The sequence below is a fragment of the Anolis carolinensis genome, chromosome 3 (genome assembly GCF_035594765.1).
Source record: "Anolis carolinensis isolate JA03-04 chromosome 3, rAnoCar3.1.pri, whole genome shotgun sequence".
In the NCBI taxonomy this organism is placed as follows: Eukaryota; Metazoa; Chordata; class Lepidosauria; order Squamata; family Dactyloidae; genus Anolis; species Anolis carolinensis.
In genome coordinates, this window is record NC_085843.1 from 202,267,718 (window position 1) to 202,286,757 (window position 19,040).

Below are 19,040 nucleotides of genomic sequence, written 5' to 3' on the forward strand. Positions count from 1 at the left end.
CAAAGGTGTATCATTGGCGGATATATTGCAGTTCAAGGCATTATCTGGGGGCTCTCCCACACAGCCCTATATTCTCAGCATATCAAGGCAGAAAATCCCACATTATCTGAGTGTGGACTCAGATAACCCAGTTCAAAGCAGATATCGTGGGATTTTCTGCCTTGATATGCTGGGATGTGTGGAAGCGCCCTGGATCCACACTGAGCAGTAATGCAGTTAAAAGGTGTATCGTATATTGCAGTCCAAGGCATTCTTTGGGTCCACACTGAGCAGTTATGCCATTCGAAGGGGTATCATTGGTTTATTGGCCCGTCGGAGAGGATTTGGAGCAACTCGAGGGGGAAAAGTGGGAACAGCGAGCTCCTTCCTTACCTGTCCGTTCAGCAAAGGGAGCTGGGCCACGGCGGAAGGGGGCTCCGGAGCCACCAAGGGCAGGAAAGGGTCGCAGGGCAGCTGCCATCCCGAAACTCCTTGGAGTAAAGGCGGAGGAGGAGGATGGGGAGGTGAGGAGAGCAGCAACGGAGGAGGAGGAGGAGGGGGGGGGCGCCCCGATGCGAAGGATCCCTCCCGTGCCGGGGAGCATCCAAATCCACGGAGGCGCCGCGGGCTCGGCATTCGCGGTCCAGAGCAGCGGAGGAGGAGGCTGCTGAGGCTGCTGCCGCTTGGCTCTCAGCACCGGGAGCATTCTACATCTTACACGGTCCGATCGCGAGTCCGGCGATGCCCATCGAGTCCTCCCTTGGCCGGGAAGGAAAGAGGCGCCGCAAAGCAGGAGCAACAGCAGCAGCAGCGGCGCAAGCAGCAACTGAGCCGGCGGGAAGTCCGCTCCGAGGAGGCGGGGCTGCAGGGAGCCCCGCCCCGCCCCCTGCCCTTGTAGCCCCGCCCACCCCACGAGTCCCTGCTGCACTGGACTGCGGAGCTCCGCCCCCTTTGTAGCCCCGCCCACCTGGCCACCGCGACTCCAGGGCAGGAGAAGACTCAGTCCCTCTGTTGCTTCGACGGCGCTGAATTTCGTCGCCCCGCGCATGCGCCTTGCACCCCCATATCCCACGCAGAAGGGGAAAGCGCGCCAAACAAAAAAGTGGGTGGAAGATGGAAGGACTAAAAGAGGCAGGTAGTGTGATCTGCACTATAGAATCAAAGTAAACCTACAGATCCCATGAGTCAAGCTCCTCCAACGCTGCCATGTAAAATCCAGTTATCTGCTTTGCCAGCATTGTCCGTAGGTCATGTGGCCGGCATGACTGCATGGAGCACCGTTACCTTCCCGCCGGAGCAGTACCTATTGATCTACTCACATTTGCATGTTTTCGAACTGCTAGGTTGGCAGGAGCTGGGGCTAACAGCGGGTGCTCATTCCGCTCCTGGGATTTGAACCTGGCACCTTTAGGTCCGCAAGTTCAGCAGCTCAGCGCTTTAACACACTGTGCCAACAGGGCCCCCTGTATGGCAGTGTAGACTCCTATAATCCAGTTCAAAGCAGATAATGCGGATTATCTGCTTTGATAATCTGGATTATATGGCAGTATAAAAGGGGCCTCAGTGGCTTTGAGCACTGGCAGTTATCGTGGTGACAAACTGCATTCCTTCTGCAGTGTAGATAATTAATAATAATGATGATAATAATAATTTAATGTTCTGCCGCTATCTCCCCAAAGGGACTCCGGGAGGCTTACAAGCGGGACCAAGCCCAGCACAAGTTTAAAAACTAAAACACACAAACACATTATACACATATACTAATTTGATTAAACAATTAAAAACTGCAGAATATTAAAACAACCAATTAAAACAAATCAAAACAAACATCAATAAGCAGACACTGGTGCTGGGCATGGTTTTGTGCAAAGAGTGTTGGGGCAAGAGCAGAAATTGGAGACAGCTGGGCATGGGCTTGTGCAAAGAGTGCTGGGGTTGGAGTAAAGTACCAAGTTGACTATGCTGATCAGTTTGAGTGGAGAACAACAGTAAAGTGCCAGGACAGATTTCAAATCTTAGTAGGAGCCAGGTTGTTAGGGGATTGTCTGATCAAATACACATCAGAACATCCATGTATTTAGTTCTTTACAGAAGATGGAGTGGATGGGTGCTAACCTGATCTCCCTGGGAAGGGAATTCCAGAGTCGAGGAACCACCACAGAGAAAACCCTCTCCCGCATCCCCACCAACCTTGCTTGTGATGGAGGAGTAAGCGCGAGAAGGGCCTCCCCAGAAGATCTTAGAGATCGCACAGGTTCGTAGGGGAAGATGCGGTCACAAAGATAGGCTGGTCCTGAACCATTTAGGGCTTTATAGGTGATAACCTGCACCTTGAATTGGGACCGGAAACTTATCATCAGCCAGTGGAGCTGTTTAAACATGCGGGTTGACCGCTCCCTCTAACTGGCTCCTGTTAACAGCCTGGCCACTGATCTTTGAACGAGTTGTAGTTTCTGAGCCACCTTCAAAGGCAGCCCCACGTAGAGTGCATTGCAGTTGTCCAGTCTGGAGGTAACTAAAGCACGGACCAGCTTGGTCAAGTTAGACTTTTCGAGGTACAGTTGCAGCTGGCACACAAGCTCCTTATATAAATGCCCTGGTAATTCAACCAGGGTTTATGTATTATCACCTCGTTAGGTATTGCAGCGTCCTCAAATGTTATTAGGAGATGTGAGGCATTATCATAGTGGTCTCTACGGAGCCATTTAATGGTCATGATCTTAATTTCCATAGAATGTTTCCTTAGAATCTGGGCCAAGGATAGCTTGACCGTTTTCATCGAATTCCACTTACCCCTATTTACAAGCGAATCTAAGATGTCAAAAGCCATTTTATTGGATTGTAAGACTCAATGTTAATTGAACTCAGTGGACCTTATTTCCAAGAAATTTTATCTTGACGTGACAATGGCAATAATCCTACTTGCCTCTGAGAATGAAATCCAGCTCCTGAATCCCAAAGATCTGGATACTTGCTTGATAGCATTATTGCAGCCAGGTTTTGAAGCATCAGAGCTATTTCCCCTCCTCTCTCTCTCTCTCTCTCTCTCTCTCTGAAAGTGACGGAGAGATGGATCCATTGCCTTTCTCTCCCTTTTCTCTCGCTCTCTCTCTCATGCTAGAAATACACAAGGAATGCTGTCTTCTACATTTGAAGCCAAACTAATGTGGTGGGAGCAGTGGCTTCCTTGATTTTAAGTGTAGCAGTCAGTGGAATTTAGTACATGTGATGAAGTGGTAACTCATAAGTGGTACATAAGGTTTCTTGGAGTTGTTTTCAAGGGCATCAAAGGAACTCAATGGGAAGGGCCAGAGTTACTCAAACATGACTAATGCATTTAGAGGATTTTCCAGAGGCCAACCCCATGCTGCGTGTCACAAAAATGTGGGATTCCCATCTCTTAATGAATTGAGAACATGAAAAATAGTGTGTGCACATAAGAGTGTGTGTGTGGATAAAGAGAGTGCATCTACACTGTAGAATTAATGCAGTTTGATGCCATTTTAACTGCCTCGGCTCAAAGCAATAGAATACTGTGAATTGTAGCTTGGTAAGGCTACCTAGCAGTTCAAAACATGCAAATGTGAGTAGATCAATAGGTACCACTCTGGTGGGAAGGTAACGGCACTCCGTGCAGTCATGCCGGCCACATGACCTTGGAGGTGTCTTTGGCTTAGAAACTGAGATGAGCACCAACCCTCAGAGTCAGACACGACTAGACTTCATGTTTGGGGAAAACCTTTACCTTTACTTAAGGCTAAAGAACTTGTACAACAACAATTCTCATGATCCCATAACATTGAGCCAGGATGGTTAAAGTGGTGTCAAACTGCATTAATTCTGCTGCGTAGATGCACTCTTAGGTTCATGTTTTTAGTTACCCTCAAAACTTTCTGGATGGCCTTAAGTTATTCATTCTCTCCCAGCCTGACCTATCTCACAAGGTAGTTGGGAGACTAAACTGAAATGGAGGATGAAAACTGGTCATTGCTACTGTAACCTCATGTGAAGACAAGGTGGGATAAATTGTAGATGACCTAAAATAACACCTATGGTGGTGCCTTCACTTTCCTCTAGAGATAATGTGTGAATTTCCTTTGGGGTAGTTATATCAGAAATACAAATAGATTTTTCTGTCAACTGCTTCATAATGTCTTGATTCCAATGGAATTGATTTTTCAACTGAGAATGCCTTCACATTTTCAACTAAGCATGCTTCTAGCATAAGAAATAGCATGTTGCCTTTGGAATATACGTGCTATTGACTTGCAACTGGATGTGCAGAGGAAGCAGGAAATGTAAAGAAGTCCTTTGGGACTCCCTTGTTTTAGACCACTCTATATAGACATAAGAAATGTTCATTTTACTTGATCTTCATTTACTAAAATGTGCTTGGATATGCAACCTGGAACTTTGTGTTCGATGAGTTCATCTAGAATGGATCCACTGAATCATTAATCTAAATCCCATTGTTTCAATGGGTTTACTCCATCTGCACCTACCAATAACAGAGGTGGAAACTGTGTTGTCCCACCAAATGATTTTGGTCTTCAGTTCACATCAGTGCCAGCCAATGTTGAGGGATGATGGAAGTTGCAGTCCAAAAACACATAAAGAGCTGTACTTTACCCATCCCTGAGCCAGTCATAATCAAGAGGTATTCCAACTCATTTCTCACGGAAATGAGTAGAAGCTGAAGATGATCATTCCTGTGCTCCCATTCCTTGCACCGTAGAATGTCCTTGTGCACTGTTCCAAAAATAACACTTTCTCTTCATCAGCTTAAAATGTCCTTAAGCAAAAATACTTCTGGTCCCCTCTGGTTGTCATTACTATAGAAATTTGTTCACCACCTGTCCAATGTTTTTAGAATATAACCTGCATTTTTTAAAAAAATTAGTTATGCACAATTGATTCTTTTCAAGTTAGCATCTGAAGATTTCACTTGGACTTTCAGTTACATCTCATAAAATGGCCTGGCAGAGCACAGCCTCTCCTCCACTTGGAGCAAACGTGGGCAGGAAGCTCAAAAAGGTCAGGGCCCTTTAACCTAATATTTGACTGAAGACTTTCTCTCTCTCTTTCCCAGCTACAATATCTAATTCAAAACACCACACTTCATAAGGATGGGATTATATTTTCCATTACATTAGATTTATTAGTTCTGGCTTTTCACTTTGGATTCTGCTTTGAACTCCTTTTTTAAAAGACATCTTAACTTTTGCCCCCTTTCACCACATGGATAATGAATGCAGTTCTGTGTAATAGTCTTTAGTCTCTTTTCTTTAAAGTCTGACTAGCAAAGGCCAGTCTTCACAGTAGAACAAAATACATTTCCTGACTGTTTCATATAATACTAAGGAGAAATCAAGGGTGCAGTTCAATGTATACAAATCCTACCGATCCTCTTTGTAGCCAGTTATGATGGGATTTGTAGTTGAACAGCATCAGGGAACTACAAGATTGTGATGTGGTAACCTCTCTGGATGAAACAAATTGTCTAGATGCGCTTCAGTCTAGTTTCATGTTTCTCTGTGGGATAAGATGACTTCAGAGGCTGATGTACACTGAGAGCAAGACAGGAGAAGTATGCCCTTTTTGGGTCTGCAGGACTTCTCAGTGACATTTGGTACAATCAGCCATTGTACTGGGCTGTGGCGCAGCTGATTAGTAGCCAGCTGCAATAAATCACTACTGACCGAGAGGTCATGAGTTCAAAGCCAGCCCGCATCTGAGTGAGCACCCGACCATTAAAAAAAATAGCCCAGCTTGTTGTTGACCTAAGCAACTCGCAAGATAGTTGCATCTATTAAGTAGGAAAATTTAGGTACCACATATGCGGGGAGGCTAATTTAACTAATTTACAACCCCATAAAATCGTCCAGCAGTGTGCAGAAAGGAATGAGGAAGCAATTCATCAAAGAACTTGGTGTCACAGCAGCTCCCCTGTGGCTGGAATCGAGCATATCCTCAAGAAGCCTGGAAGCTGGAGAAAGTTAAATAGCCTCTGTTGTCTTCGTCTCTCTCTGTCTGTGCGTCTAATAGCATTGAATATTTGCCATGTATGTGTACATTGTGATCTGCCCTGAGTCCCCTTCAGGGTGAGAAGGACGGAATATAAATACTATAAATAAATAGATAGATAAATGATCCCCTTGCTGGGATTGGACTTGGAGTCACTATTTTACAATGGCTTTGTTTCTTCTTGGTGGGTTGAATACAGAAGGTGTTAATAGGGGGCGACTGTTTGATTGTTTGGCCGTTGTCGCTCAGGATTCAGTTCTATTCTCAATGCTTTGTAACACCTACATGAATCTGCTGAGTGAGATGGCCCTGTGTTTTGGTTTTTGATGCCATCATTATGCAGATGACACCCAACTTTCTTACTCTTATCCATCTCAAACCAAGGATGCTGTTTTGGTTCTAAACCAGTGCCTGTCATAATGGACTGGATGAGGCAAACACATTGAAAATTAATCCAGCCAAGCTGGAAGTGCTCATGATATGATGAAATAATTTTCTATCTCAAGATAACAAAAGGTGTGCCTGGTGAAAGACCTATCCTCCAAATGACCAGAACATTTTAACTGAATACTGCAGTGGACCTTGCAAGCACATTCCTTATATATGCTTTACTAAATACCTGTCACCTTCAGAGTATGTGTGTGGAAAGGTATAGAGTATTCAGTCAAAGAATAACAATATACACCAAGTCTTTGATTAATAGACATTCTGCAAATTCTGAGATGGAGAAAAAAGTGTGTCTGTAGGAATATGCTTCAATTAGTGTTGTTGTTATATTAAGTCAAACTAGGCTTCCTGTATTGTACCAGACTACTTACATATCAGAAAATATGTTGTCTTTACTCTGTATCACCACCATATTTTTATCAACACATACCACTGAACTCAACATAACAGGATCTCTACCTACCTACTACAGTAGAGTCTCACTTATCCAACATAAACGGGCCGGCAGAACGTTGGATAAGTGAATATGTTGGATAATAAGGAGAGATTAAGGAAAAGCCTATGAAACATCAAATTAGGTTATGATTTTACAAATTAAGCACCAAAACATCATGTTATACAACAAAATTGACAGAAAAAGTAGTTCAATACGGAGTAATGCTATGCAGTAATTACTGTATTTACGAATTTAGCACCAAAATATCACAATGTATTGAAAATATTGACTACAAAAATGCGTTGGATAATCCAGAATGTTGGATAAGTGAGTGTTGGATAAGTGAGACTCTACTGTATGCATTACATTCAAGGATGTGTGGCCCATATGATTTGAACAATAGGCATGTTGGGCGGCTAGAAGGCCATATTAAACCTCCAGGAGACTTCACCAAGTCATTTTAGACCCCGGTGTTCTGTTTTTAACAAAATATGACCCAGGATGGATCAAACTCATGGCAAAAATGTTCCCTGAGTATTCAGAGGATATTTAGGGGCAACATTTTTTAAAAAAAAAAATCCAAAAAATAGTTTTTAACTTCTGAAAACACATTAAAAATGGTACTGGAGGCTCCAGTCAGGGCATGTTTGAATGCACATTTTTTCAGGTTCATAGGTACTATGAAATGGCAACACTCCCTAAGACCTGAATGCTATTGATTTGTCCCAACTACAACAAACACATTACCTCAATAGTTGAATATACAGAAAAATGTCATTGGTTCACTAGGCTTAATCAATGAATTCTACTCAAAACTAACAGTGGGATACAGCCTTAAGAATGGATGCCACATGTCCTCCAAAGATTCATATATTTAATAATTTTCTCCAACTAGAAGCAGTAGATCAGTGTATGTCTTCAGATCATTGATGCCAAGGGTCTTTAACATTTTTGATAGGATTCATCTAATTTTGCATCCTGAATACATACTATGCTTTTTATTTATTTGTTTTGTTTATTTCTTTATGAATACCTTGAGGAGCAGTTCAATGCCCTCTTGCTGAGTTTCATTACTGTCTTCCTCCTTTAAATGTTCCCAAATAATGTTTCTGTCTGATCCATGGTGATCTAGCTGTGGATATCAACACTAGATTCTTTCATCCTTGGCTGAAACTACACTGCCAGATAATGCAATGTAGACCCATATAATGCAGTTCAGTTAGTTCAAACTGTATTAAATGGGCCTGTACCTTTCATATAATGCAGTTCAGATTGCATTATTAGGCAGTGTAGATCTAACCTTAGTCTCTCGTGATATGCACATTTCTTCTTAATTCTTCCTGGAGAAGATCAAATGATTGGACCCTTGTAAACTTTGGATAACAGGAGTACTTGTTTGTCCTATGAGGGCAGCTTCTTTGAAACATATTTCAATTACAACGTGACATGACACTGTTGTCTTAACACATTATGTTGCATAGGACAAAGAAAGTATCTCAATGATAAAATGCAATAGATTTATCAACAGGTTTTTTGGGCCCCAGCTGTTTCGTCTTTGTTTTTATAAAAAAGCTTGTATATAGATGAATTTCGTGACATTGTTGTACAACATTTGACATGACAATGTCTTCTAGGTCTGCAACAAAACATGACTCCAGGAAACTAAAATGCTCTGTCTAATAAGCTGATGGTTAATCGTGGTGACAGGCCCTTTGGAGAACATTTTTATTTTCAGTTCAGGTGGTGTGTTAGCATATTTTGCCTATTTTAAGACCTTAAGATTTTGGTTTCCCCCATTTTTATGGTTATCTTAATATTGTTATTGTTAAAATATCTAATTGCAAATTATTATCTTTCATTATGTCCTCTTTCATTAATTCAGGAAGAAGGAACTTTTTATTCAGAAATGCAGCAGCTATTCGTAAATAATAATTACATTGATTTAATTTGGAACTGGGCTTGCCTGCACCAGATGAACTACATGGGCCTTAATATCTTTGTGTTGGAGCTCATTCTGAAATACTATTTATTTATTTATTTATTTATTTATTTAATATACTGTTCTTCTCCCCCAAGGGAGAAGGGATTATTGGAGATCAATGGCATGAGCCATAGAGCCATTTAGTGTTTCTGATGAGTGTTTATTAACAGTGCAGTCCTATACAAGCCTCCTCAGATGCAAACCTCATTGTATTCCTAGGGACCTGCTGCCAAGTATGGGCTCTAAACAAACATCCGAATTGTAAGTATTTGGAAATAATGCATCTAATTCTCAATATTTTTAGAATAAAAGTAGTGGAATTTTTAATTTATGTTCCAGAAATTTGGGAGGGGGTTGCAAACCCCCCCCTCCCCACAATTGCAAAAATATTTTTGATATGATTTTAGAGATATTAATATCTTTTAATCAGAGTTAAGAGTTGAAGCATGTTGAAAATATTTCTCATTCTCTGTGATGGTTTCTGTTGGACTTCATCTGCTAGTGTCTCTTAGCATTAACTATGGATGTTGATGCATGCTGAAGTTCAGTAACTTCTGAAGGTGCCAAACTCCTCTGACTACAACACAAATCCCTCCCTGCTTCTTCATTTATATCCCACCTTTCCCTCAATAATGGCATTCAATACAGCTACCATCATATTGAAAACAATGCAGATTAAAACTATATAAGAGCATTAATACAATTATAAATATAAGACTTTTTAAAAGCATTCTATAGTTACAATATGAAACATTAATTGTACTAAACTTCATTAAAACACGCACACACGTACACACAATTGATGGATATGGAGGACTGTGTGTGCATGTGTGTGTGCCTTCAAATTGCTTGTTGACTCATGGTAACCCCATGAATTGAATAGGATTTCCTTAGGCAAAGAATAATCAAAAGAGGTCATGCCAGTTCCTTCTTCAGAAATTTAGCTTACAGCATCTGGTATTTGTTGGCCATCTCCTATGCAAGTACTAACCAGGGCCAACCCTACTTCCTTTCCAAAATCAGGAGGGATCTGGTGCCTTCAAGATATTTAGGCCTATATATAAACCTTAAAACTAGAACCATCCAGCATTAAAAGCCCAACCGAAATCAGTTTTTAAAACTATAATGGCACAGAAATGTTTTGATCTGTTGACAAATGGAAAGCAAGGGCAGAGCCATTCTGGTCCCTCTAGGGAGGGATTTCAAATGTCTGGGCACCTTCACTAAGAAGTTGCTATACCTTGTTCTCACTAAACAAGCATGAGAAGATGGTGGGGCAGAGGGAAGGCTTTCTATCTTCCCCCTATGAAAATGGCACATTGGAAGACTTTTATCTGATTTCAGATCAAACATATGGAATCCATGGTTTGACATTTTGGGAGCATTTCAGCCCAAGATCCTGGACATCTGTGGAGCTGAAGAACTGGCGGAATTAGCTCATTCTTTCTCCAAGGATCTTATTTAGTCTAGTGTTAGAGAACAATATCAAGAATCTTTATAAAGAAAAGTAAATCACAGGAAACTGAAAGATAAAGTTTAAAAAATGCCAGTTACAAGGAACACAATAAAGCAAATTTGAAGTGTAAGATTCAGAGGGCCATTACAGTTTTGGAAAAGATACCTAAAATCTATTGCATGGACATGGGTGACTAATGCCTCCCACCATCAAACCCAATTACAACACACACAGGATTGGGATGACAAAAAGCCACAACTTGTTTATTCCTAACAGAAGAGAATCAGGGTTGGCAGCCATGCATGGGTCCCGGATCCGGGATTGGGCAGCCCGCTGCTGACCAATACCACTTAACCATGCCAGGGGGTGCTGCTGTTACTGACCAGCACAATACCAGGACACCATCACTATCACACCCCTAGACCCTCCCCCTCCAATGGGGGAGGGGGGAATAAGCAAGCCAGGTCTAGGGCCCATTCCACACACCAGCAAGTTGTGACAAAGGAACAATGCTAAACGAAAACTATAAAACAGGGAAAAATTATGAAGGGTGGGTGGGCTGGGACACCAGAAGGTTCTCTGCTCAACGCGGCCTAGTGCAGCCTTTAAAAGGCTACCCGATGCTTGGGGGCAAACATAGGCCACCTCTGATTGGCCGCCCGCCTGGCTGGCAGGAACTCTCCCATAGTCGAAGGGGCTTCTGGGAAGGAGAAGCCTCTCACAGACACCATGGTGGGCAGGAAGGCACCTGCTGCCACAATATGTCCACCCGGTAAGTTGGCAAAGGATTTTCAATCACATGTGGTAGAGATTCTAAGCACTAAGAAGGTCAACTTATTTTGACATGTATTCCCCTGACCTGTACTGTACTTTAATCTGTACTTTTAAAAATGTAGTTAGCCCTCCATATCCACCAACTGTGTGTGTGTGTGTGTGTGTGTGTGTGTGCGCGTGTGTGAAATTCGAGAAAGCAAAGCCTGATTTTGCCATTTTATATAACAAACAGCATTTTACTGTGCTATTGTACATAATCGGACTTGGGCTATCCACAGATTTTACTATCCACAGAGTTCATGGAACCAAACCTCAGTGGATGCCAAGGGCCAACTGTAGAATTTTCAATGTATTTTTAAACAAATAAATGAAAAAAGTCAAAATATTTAGATTTCCCAGCTGAAATCTCATTTCGTGTTGTTGCCTCCTGAAAATCTGAATGTTGACCAGCTGTATAAAACTCTTACGTACATGCTTTCTTTCTGCCTCAACATTTAAGACAGTACAAGCCAGCACTTAAACTATAAATTTTCTTCATGCTCATTTTTCTGAAGTCGTACCCAGGTCATTACAACAATAACTAAAAAATTATAGCTACACCACAAATGAACTGATTAATGAACTCATTAGCTTACATGCCAAAGTTTTTACAACGCTGTACTTGTAAAAGTCATAGAAACACAGAATGAGAAGAGACTTCAAGAGCCATCCAATCTACTCCCTTGCCCTCCAAAAAATGCAGCCAAAGTAATCCCAACAGATGGCCATCCAACCTCTCTTTAAAAACCTCCAGAGAAGGAGAACCCCATCACACTTTGAGGCAGCATATTTCACTGTGGTACAGCTCTTACCATCAGAAAGTTCTTCTTAATGTTTGGGTGGAATCTCATTTTCTGCAATTTCAATCAATTGTTCCATATTGTAGCCTCTATTTACCGCCACTTGATTATTTGTAACTAGTTCCTTCCAGAAAGCCAGTGGTTTGAGCATTAAAGAGCAGATTCAAACTGCCGCTCAGCCATGGAAACCCACTGGGTGGCCTTGAACAAGTCACACTCTCAGCCTCAGAGGAGAGAAAAGGAAACCTCTCTCTGAACTGTTAAGAAAACCCCATGACAGATTCATCTTAGGGTCACCATAAGTCAGAAATGACTTGAAGGCACACATGAATAAAGTTATTTCCAAGTTTTAGGATAGCACCCAACAGTACTATCATGTGAACTTACATCTAGGTACTGATCAGCCCCATATGTCCTTGGCTTCAGGATTTATATTAATGTAGTCCACACTCGTATATTAATGTAGTCCACACCCATCCTTTCTTCTTTTTATTCTTCCCCCCTTTTTTTTAGTAGTGGCTCTTTTTTAAAAAATCCAATAAAGAAGAAAAGTGAATCAATACTATGCAAAAAAGATACAGTAGAGCCTCACTTATCCAAGCTAAACGGGCCGGCAGAAGTTTGGATAAGCGACTATCTTGGATAATAAGGAGGGATTAAGGAAAAGCCTATTAAACATCAAATTAAGTTATGATTTTACAAATTAAGCACCAAAACGTCATGTTATACAACAAATTTGACAGAAAAAGTAGTTCAATATGCAGTAATGTTATGTTGTAATTACTGTATTTACGAATTTAGCACCAAAATGTCATGATATATTGAAAACATTGACTACAAAAATGGCTTGGATAATCCAGAAGCTTGGATAAGCGAGGCTTGGATAAATGAGACTCTACTGTAGTCTGATATCCAGATGTTTTGTATCAATACTGTATGATAGGTTTTTGGGTGATATTTATTGCAGGTTTTTCAACCCAAATGTGATTATTTTCATCATTTTTAATCTACCCTTTTGTTTTCAAATGCATCAATCTGGTAATAAATATACATGCAGTATTTACATATCGTTCAAATATAGAAGATGGAGAGAAATTGCATCACGAAACTAGATGACACACACTCTCATTTTTTCAAAGTATTTTTCTAGTTTTCCAGCATGCTTTGTGATGTTTGTATATGATTTCCAAATAGGCTGCTACTGCCACCTATCAACATATTCAGTTTCTTCTTAATTTTTTCTACAAGGACTGCAGTATAGCATTGGCTATACTTGATCGGTATTATTGATCGGTAATAAATGGTTAATTGCTAATAGGTCCACTGTGTCTCAAGAGAGAAGAGGGCTTCAGTGTTTGTCATATTCCAGATGCTGCCCATATAACTGGGCTATGGTGTCGCCTTGCTCTTTAAACAGCTGCGAAGACATAATTAGGCATTCCCCAGCGCTAGTTTGTATGTTTTCCTTTGTTCTTCAGTACAGATGAACACATCATCCAGACACTTTTTATGACCACTTCTTGAACTCATACTACACACTAGAAATCCTTATGCTTTGATGATTTATTTGCATTTTCACAACTCTGTTATCTTCTTCCCAGAAATTGGGTCTGTTGGTAAATTATTTATGTGAGTGGCTGTCAGGATCAATAAAGTAGTGACTGGTCTTTTTCATAAATCCTGTAGCACTGTGGACTTTTCCCAATCTACAGAAAGTTTTGTGTTCATTGTACAAGGCTGTTGTATTTGATAATGCCAATACATTTTGAAACACATTCAAATAAGGGAGCCTAGATTTCCATGACAAAGCAAATGTTCTGCATATGAGATGGCCCAAGTGGCATTTTCAGCTAAAATTGGTGGGCAGAGTCAGCTAAAATTGGTGGTAAACCTCAACTTTCAATGACCTTGAAGTTAGCAGTATGCTGAGGGGGAGTTTAAACAATTCAGTAGTAAAATCTGGATTTCCTTGATAGCCGACTATGGGCTATGGACTATGGTGGGAAACTTGTGGCTTCCCTAAAAGGTTGAATGCAACTCTCATGAATCCCAGCCAACAGAACCAAGGGTCACCTTAAGGAGGGGGAAAACTTGTTTTCTGCTGCTCTAGAAACTAGGACACGAAGCAGTGGATTCAAATTTCAGGAAAAGAGATTCCACCTAAACATTAGGAATGATATTTTGATAGTAAGACTGTTTTGGCAATGGAATATACTGCCTTGGATCGTGGTGGTGTCTCCTTCTCAGCAGATTTTTAAGCAGAGGCTGGATGGCTATCTGCCTGTGGTGCTTTGATCATGTTTTTCCTGTATTGCCATTGTGTTTTCTTCCAACTCTATGATTCTATGATGATGAAAGTCACAGACCAACAACATCTGGAGCTGTATCACAGGGACACGTTAATAATAAGTTGGAAAAATGCAGCAGATTTTATATTAATGAAAAACACGGACTGTCCAAAATCATGTGAATTGTAGAGCTGAAATAATTATGTCCAATAGTTCTGCCACCCAAATCTGTCTCTTGCAATGAGTACACAGAGCACATAACTGTGAAAAGCCTTCTCTGATGTGAACACATGGCAAACAGTGCCTGGATAAAAAGTTCATCCATGCTTTTTCAGGCCCCTTCTACACTGCTGTATAATCCAGATTATCAAAGCAGATAATCCACATGATTTGCTTTGAACTGGATTATAGGAGTCTATAATGCCAGCTAATCCAGTTCAAAGCAGAAAATCTAGATTTAATATGGCAATGTAGATGGGAACGCAATGTAGATGGATCTACACTGCCCTATATCCCAGAATTTTATCCCAGATTATCTACTTATCCCAGAGTATCTGATAGTGTGGACTCATATAATCCAGTTCACAGCACATAATCTAGGAGCAGATCCTGGGATAGAGGGCAGTGTAGATCCAACCTCACTTATGATGGTATGTAACTATATTGTTCTTTTTTAGTGGTTCTCCCTAGCCTATTCACATTACATTATAATAACACAAAGTTTTTACTTTAACTGTCATTGCAACATCCTAAAGAATCCTTGAGTTTGGTGTTTAGTATTCATGGCTAGAGAGCTCCCATGCTTCACTGAACTATAAAGCCCAGGATTTCAGAAAAAAAGTAACTAAAAGCAGTTAAAGTGAAATCATAATACTATAATAGTGCAGTGTGAACGAGCTCCTTTTCAAACAAGTAACAAGATCAGGGATGGGTGATTATCTTATCTTGTTATTTAAAATGATTAAGCTCAGAAAAGAGGTTCCACCTCCTTTTTCTTTCAGATTTAGCAAAAAAAAAAAAAAGAAAAGAAACTCTGGGAGTTTTTATTACAGGAATGTGAGAAGTTGCCTCTGTCTGAAATCTCTAGGAGCTCCTTCAGAATTATAATGCAGCCAAATTCCCCACAGTCCACAAAAAGGCATTTAGAATGCAATCCTATGTATGTCTACTCAAATATAAGTCCCACTGAGTTCATTTTTCACATGTAAGTGTATATAGGTTTGCAGCATGACATTTCCATTCTATATTTTTACGTGTGAAAAAGATATCTAGCTGCATGATATCATCCTAAGCACCTTGTTGACATCCTAGATTTATTGTTCAAATGAGCCGGAGGTTTGCAAAATAATGCTGATTTTTATACCTAGTTTCCCCCCTAGGAGATAATGAAGCTACTTTATGGTCAGCTTAAGTTTGCATTTCCCATTCAGAATTCATTGGCAGATTTTACCAAGATGGAAAATGACTTTCAAAAGGTCTCAAGAGCAGAAATTTGAAACCATCAATCTTTTTTTCCCCTCCCCACCTGAACTCTTGGTGGTTCCCAGTATACCAGATGTTTTCCTCCCACTATTACTTACAAAAAAAGTGAAAAATATTCAGCAGACTAAAATGAGCAACCATTCTCTGAATATTTTGCTGCTTCTCTAATAGGAGCCAGGGAATAGCCAGAAGGAAAGAGACAATTAGTCTAGTCTGCTGTATTACAGTAATTTGTTTCCAACAATGGCAAACACAAGCTGCTTCATAAATGGGTACAAAATAAACCAGCAATATCCTTAATCATTCAGAGTCGCAGCATGGGGTGGAGTGGGGACACACCATGTCCTGATTCTAGCTGATAGATGGCAGAATTGGTATTTTTTGAATATTTTTTCCTTATAGGATCATTTAAAATGATTTGTTTCCAGTCCTCCCAAAACATTAAGTCTGAGACTATTAATCTGTTGACACTCCCCACTGTTTTAGAAATTAGACTATCATTGAGGGCAAGGGGTTACCTTTCAACTTTAATTTTCATAAGAGCTGACATTTAATATTTGTAGTGCTCATATGCTATATTGTAATGGTTTGAAATACATTTATTTATTTATTTATTTATTTATTTATTTATTTACAACATTTATATCCCGCCCTTCTCACCCGAAGGGACTCAGGGCGGCGTACAAATTGGCAACAATTCAATGCCTGCACATAATTTATTATTAGATAAATGTATATTCTGTCTTTCTTCTAGTTCAACGTTTCTCAACCTGGGAGTTGGGATGCCTGGGGGGGTTGCGAAGGGGGTTCAGAGGGGCCACCAAAGAACAGTATTTTCTGTTGGTCATGGGGGTTCAGTGTGGGATGTTTGGCCCAATTTGATCGTTGGTGGTGTTCAAGGGGCTTTTTGATTGTAGGTGAACTATAAATCCCAGCAATTACAACTCCCAAATATCAAGATCTATTTTCCCCAAACTCCACCAATGTTCAAATTTGGGCATATTGAGTATTTGTGCCAAGTTTGGTCCACCATTGTTTGAGCCCACAGTACTCTCTGGATGTAGGTGAACTACAATTTCCAAGCTCAAGGTCAATGCCCACCAAACCCTTGCAGTATTTCCTGTTGGTCCTGGGAGTTCTGTGTTCCAAGTTTGGCTCAATTCCATCATTGGTGGAGTTCTGAATGCTCTTTGATTGTAGGTGAACTTTAAGTCCCAGCAACTACAACTCTCAAATGACAAAATCACCCCCCCCCCCCAAACCACAAAGTATTCAAATTTGGGCGTATCGGGTATTTGTGCCAAATTTGGCCCAGTGAATGAAAATACATCCTGCATATCAGATATTTACAGTACAATTCATAACAGTAGCATAATGACAGTTATGAAGTAACAACAAAAAGAATTTTATGGTTGGGGGGTCACCACAACATGAGAAACTAAATTAAGGTATCACAGCATTAGAAAGGTTGAGAACTACAGCCACTGCTGTAGTAGTTGTTGTCATTGTTATATGTATTTATACCCTGATTTTTGTCTGCCAGGGAGACTAAAAGTAGCTTACATTAAAAACCATAACAATGCGTAAATTAAAATCTAATACATATAAACATTAAAATATAATTAAACATAGAAGTGATCTCAAGACATCCAACACGACTTTCCCCTTTCACAAGAACAACACTGTAAGGTAGGTTAAAACAAGGAGAGATTAGCCCATATCCCTCCATTGAGTTAAATGACTCACTTAGGAACTCGAGCCCCATCTATACTTCCATATCATGCAATAACTTCATATAATGCATCATTAAACTGCATTGTATGTCAGTGTAGATGAGACCACAGATCTAGATCTCCAAAATCTCCACCCACCATTCTAAACAATTCTACAATGGGGCCTTCTACAGCAATGGTTCTCAACCTGAGGCCCCCAGATGTTTTGGCCTTCAACTCCCGGAAATCATAACCACTGGTAAACTGGCTGGGATTTCTTAGAGTTGTAGGCCAAAAACATCTGGTGACCCCAGGATGAGAACCACTGTTCTACAGGCATGAGAAATTTTGGTCCTCCGGGTTTTTTGGACTTCAACACCCATACTTCCTAACAGCCAGTAAGCTGGATGGAATTTTTGGGACTTGAAGCCCAAAACACCTGAAGGGCCAAAATTTGCCCACATCTGTTCTATCAGATACCCGCATTTTGCAAAGTTGTCAAACAGATAAATCCACTACTCCTGATTACTAAATTTTATAACATTAGTTCTGTACTTTGATTTATCTCCCTTTTGCTTGGCTATCTTGGGGATGCAAATAATATTGGAAAATATTCAAGAAAATTGTCCAAAAATATTTTGGTTGAGGAATTTGAGTGAGCAGAATCCTAAATGGCGGCAGTTCATGACTGATGCTGTGCAAACTCTGTATCTAGTTGTTTTACACATAAAGTGATATTTTCTGCACAAAACAATATTGTGCAGGTGAGATAATACTTCCATTAAAACTGTTACTTCTTGTTCAGAAAACAAAATTTGCTCTACAAAAAAGAACAGTGTAAGTTGATATTTATTCAACATAAATTAAGGTCATGGTCAATATCTATTTATGTGTAGGAAGCAGCGCAGACTATTACTGTTGAATTTTTTTTTCACAGAGTAAATGCTGTTTTCTGTGCAAAAAAACCCCCACAAATCAATTTAGCTCAGAATAAGTTCTAAATTGCAAAAAGCCCCCAAAACTGTGGTTTTCAACAAATTTCTTACAACAGAGAGAAAATTGCTACTTTTGAGAAGAAATATGCCTAATCTATCTTTTCAATATATAATAGACAAAACCTAATTAAGGTTTTACCTGTCAGGAAATGGGTGGATATTGTTGCCTTTGAAAAGAAGCACTGTCTTCCTCAGAAGGCCAGGTTGTCCAGTTGTCATGCCATCCATACAGGAAAAGTTTCAGTTGGTTTCTGTTGTATCAATGTGCCCTTCAACAGTGTTGGTGACTGCAGGCTGCCTTCTACTCGGTCATACCTCTGAGGCCAGAAGCTCCATATGGACAAAAGCAATTTCAGGCTATTATAGAAAGCAATAGTGTTACTGTTTGGAAATAAGGGTTATAGTCATCACAAAATGCTATATCTTCCCTCTACTACTAATAATTGGTACCTTTTGCTTCACATTCATTCTGATACAGCCACTGAAGGCCCTAGATTTCTACCCACCTGTTCCACTGTCCAACTATGTTGAGATTATATATTTTGTGTATTCTGGATGTGGTCGAGTCTTATTACAGAAGGAGCCCAACTTCTATCAGTGCCTTCATCAGCAGCTCGACTCACCAGG

General features: G+C 40.4%; 1 protein-coding gene across 1 annotated transcript in view; it reads right to left on the reverse strand.

The window, feature by feature from the left end:
• Positions 1-827, reverse strand: part of tcerg1l (transcription elongation regulator 1 like) — a 207,090-nt gene extending 206,263 nt beyond the window's left edge. The window contains 2 exon segments of the mRNA XM_003218553.4: positions 373-537; positions 539-827. Coding sequence (XP_003218601.1) covers positions 373-537; positions 539-685 — 312 coding nt within the window. The 5' untranslated portion in view covers positions 686-827.
• Positions 828-19,040: the final 18,213 nt, after the last annotated feature.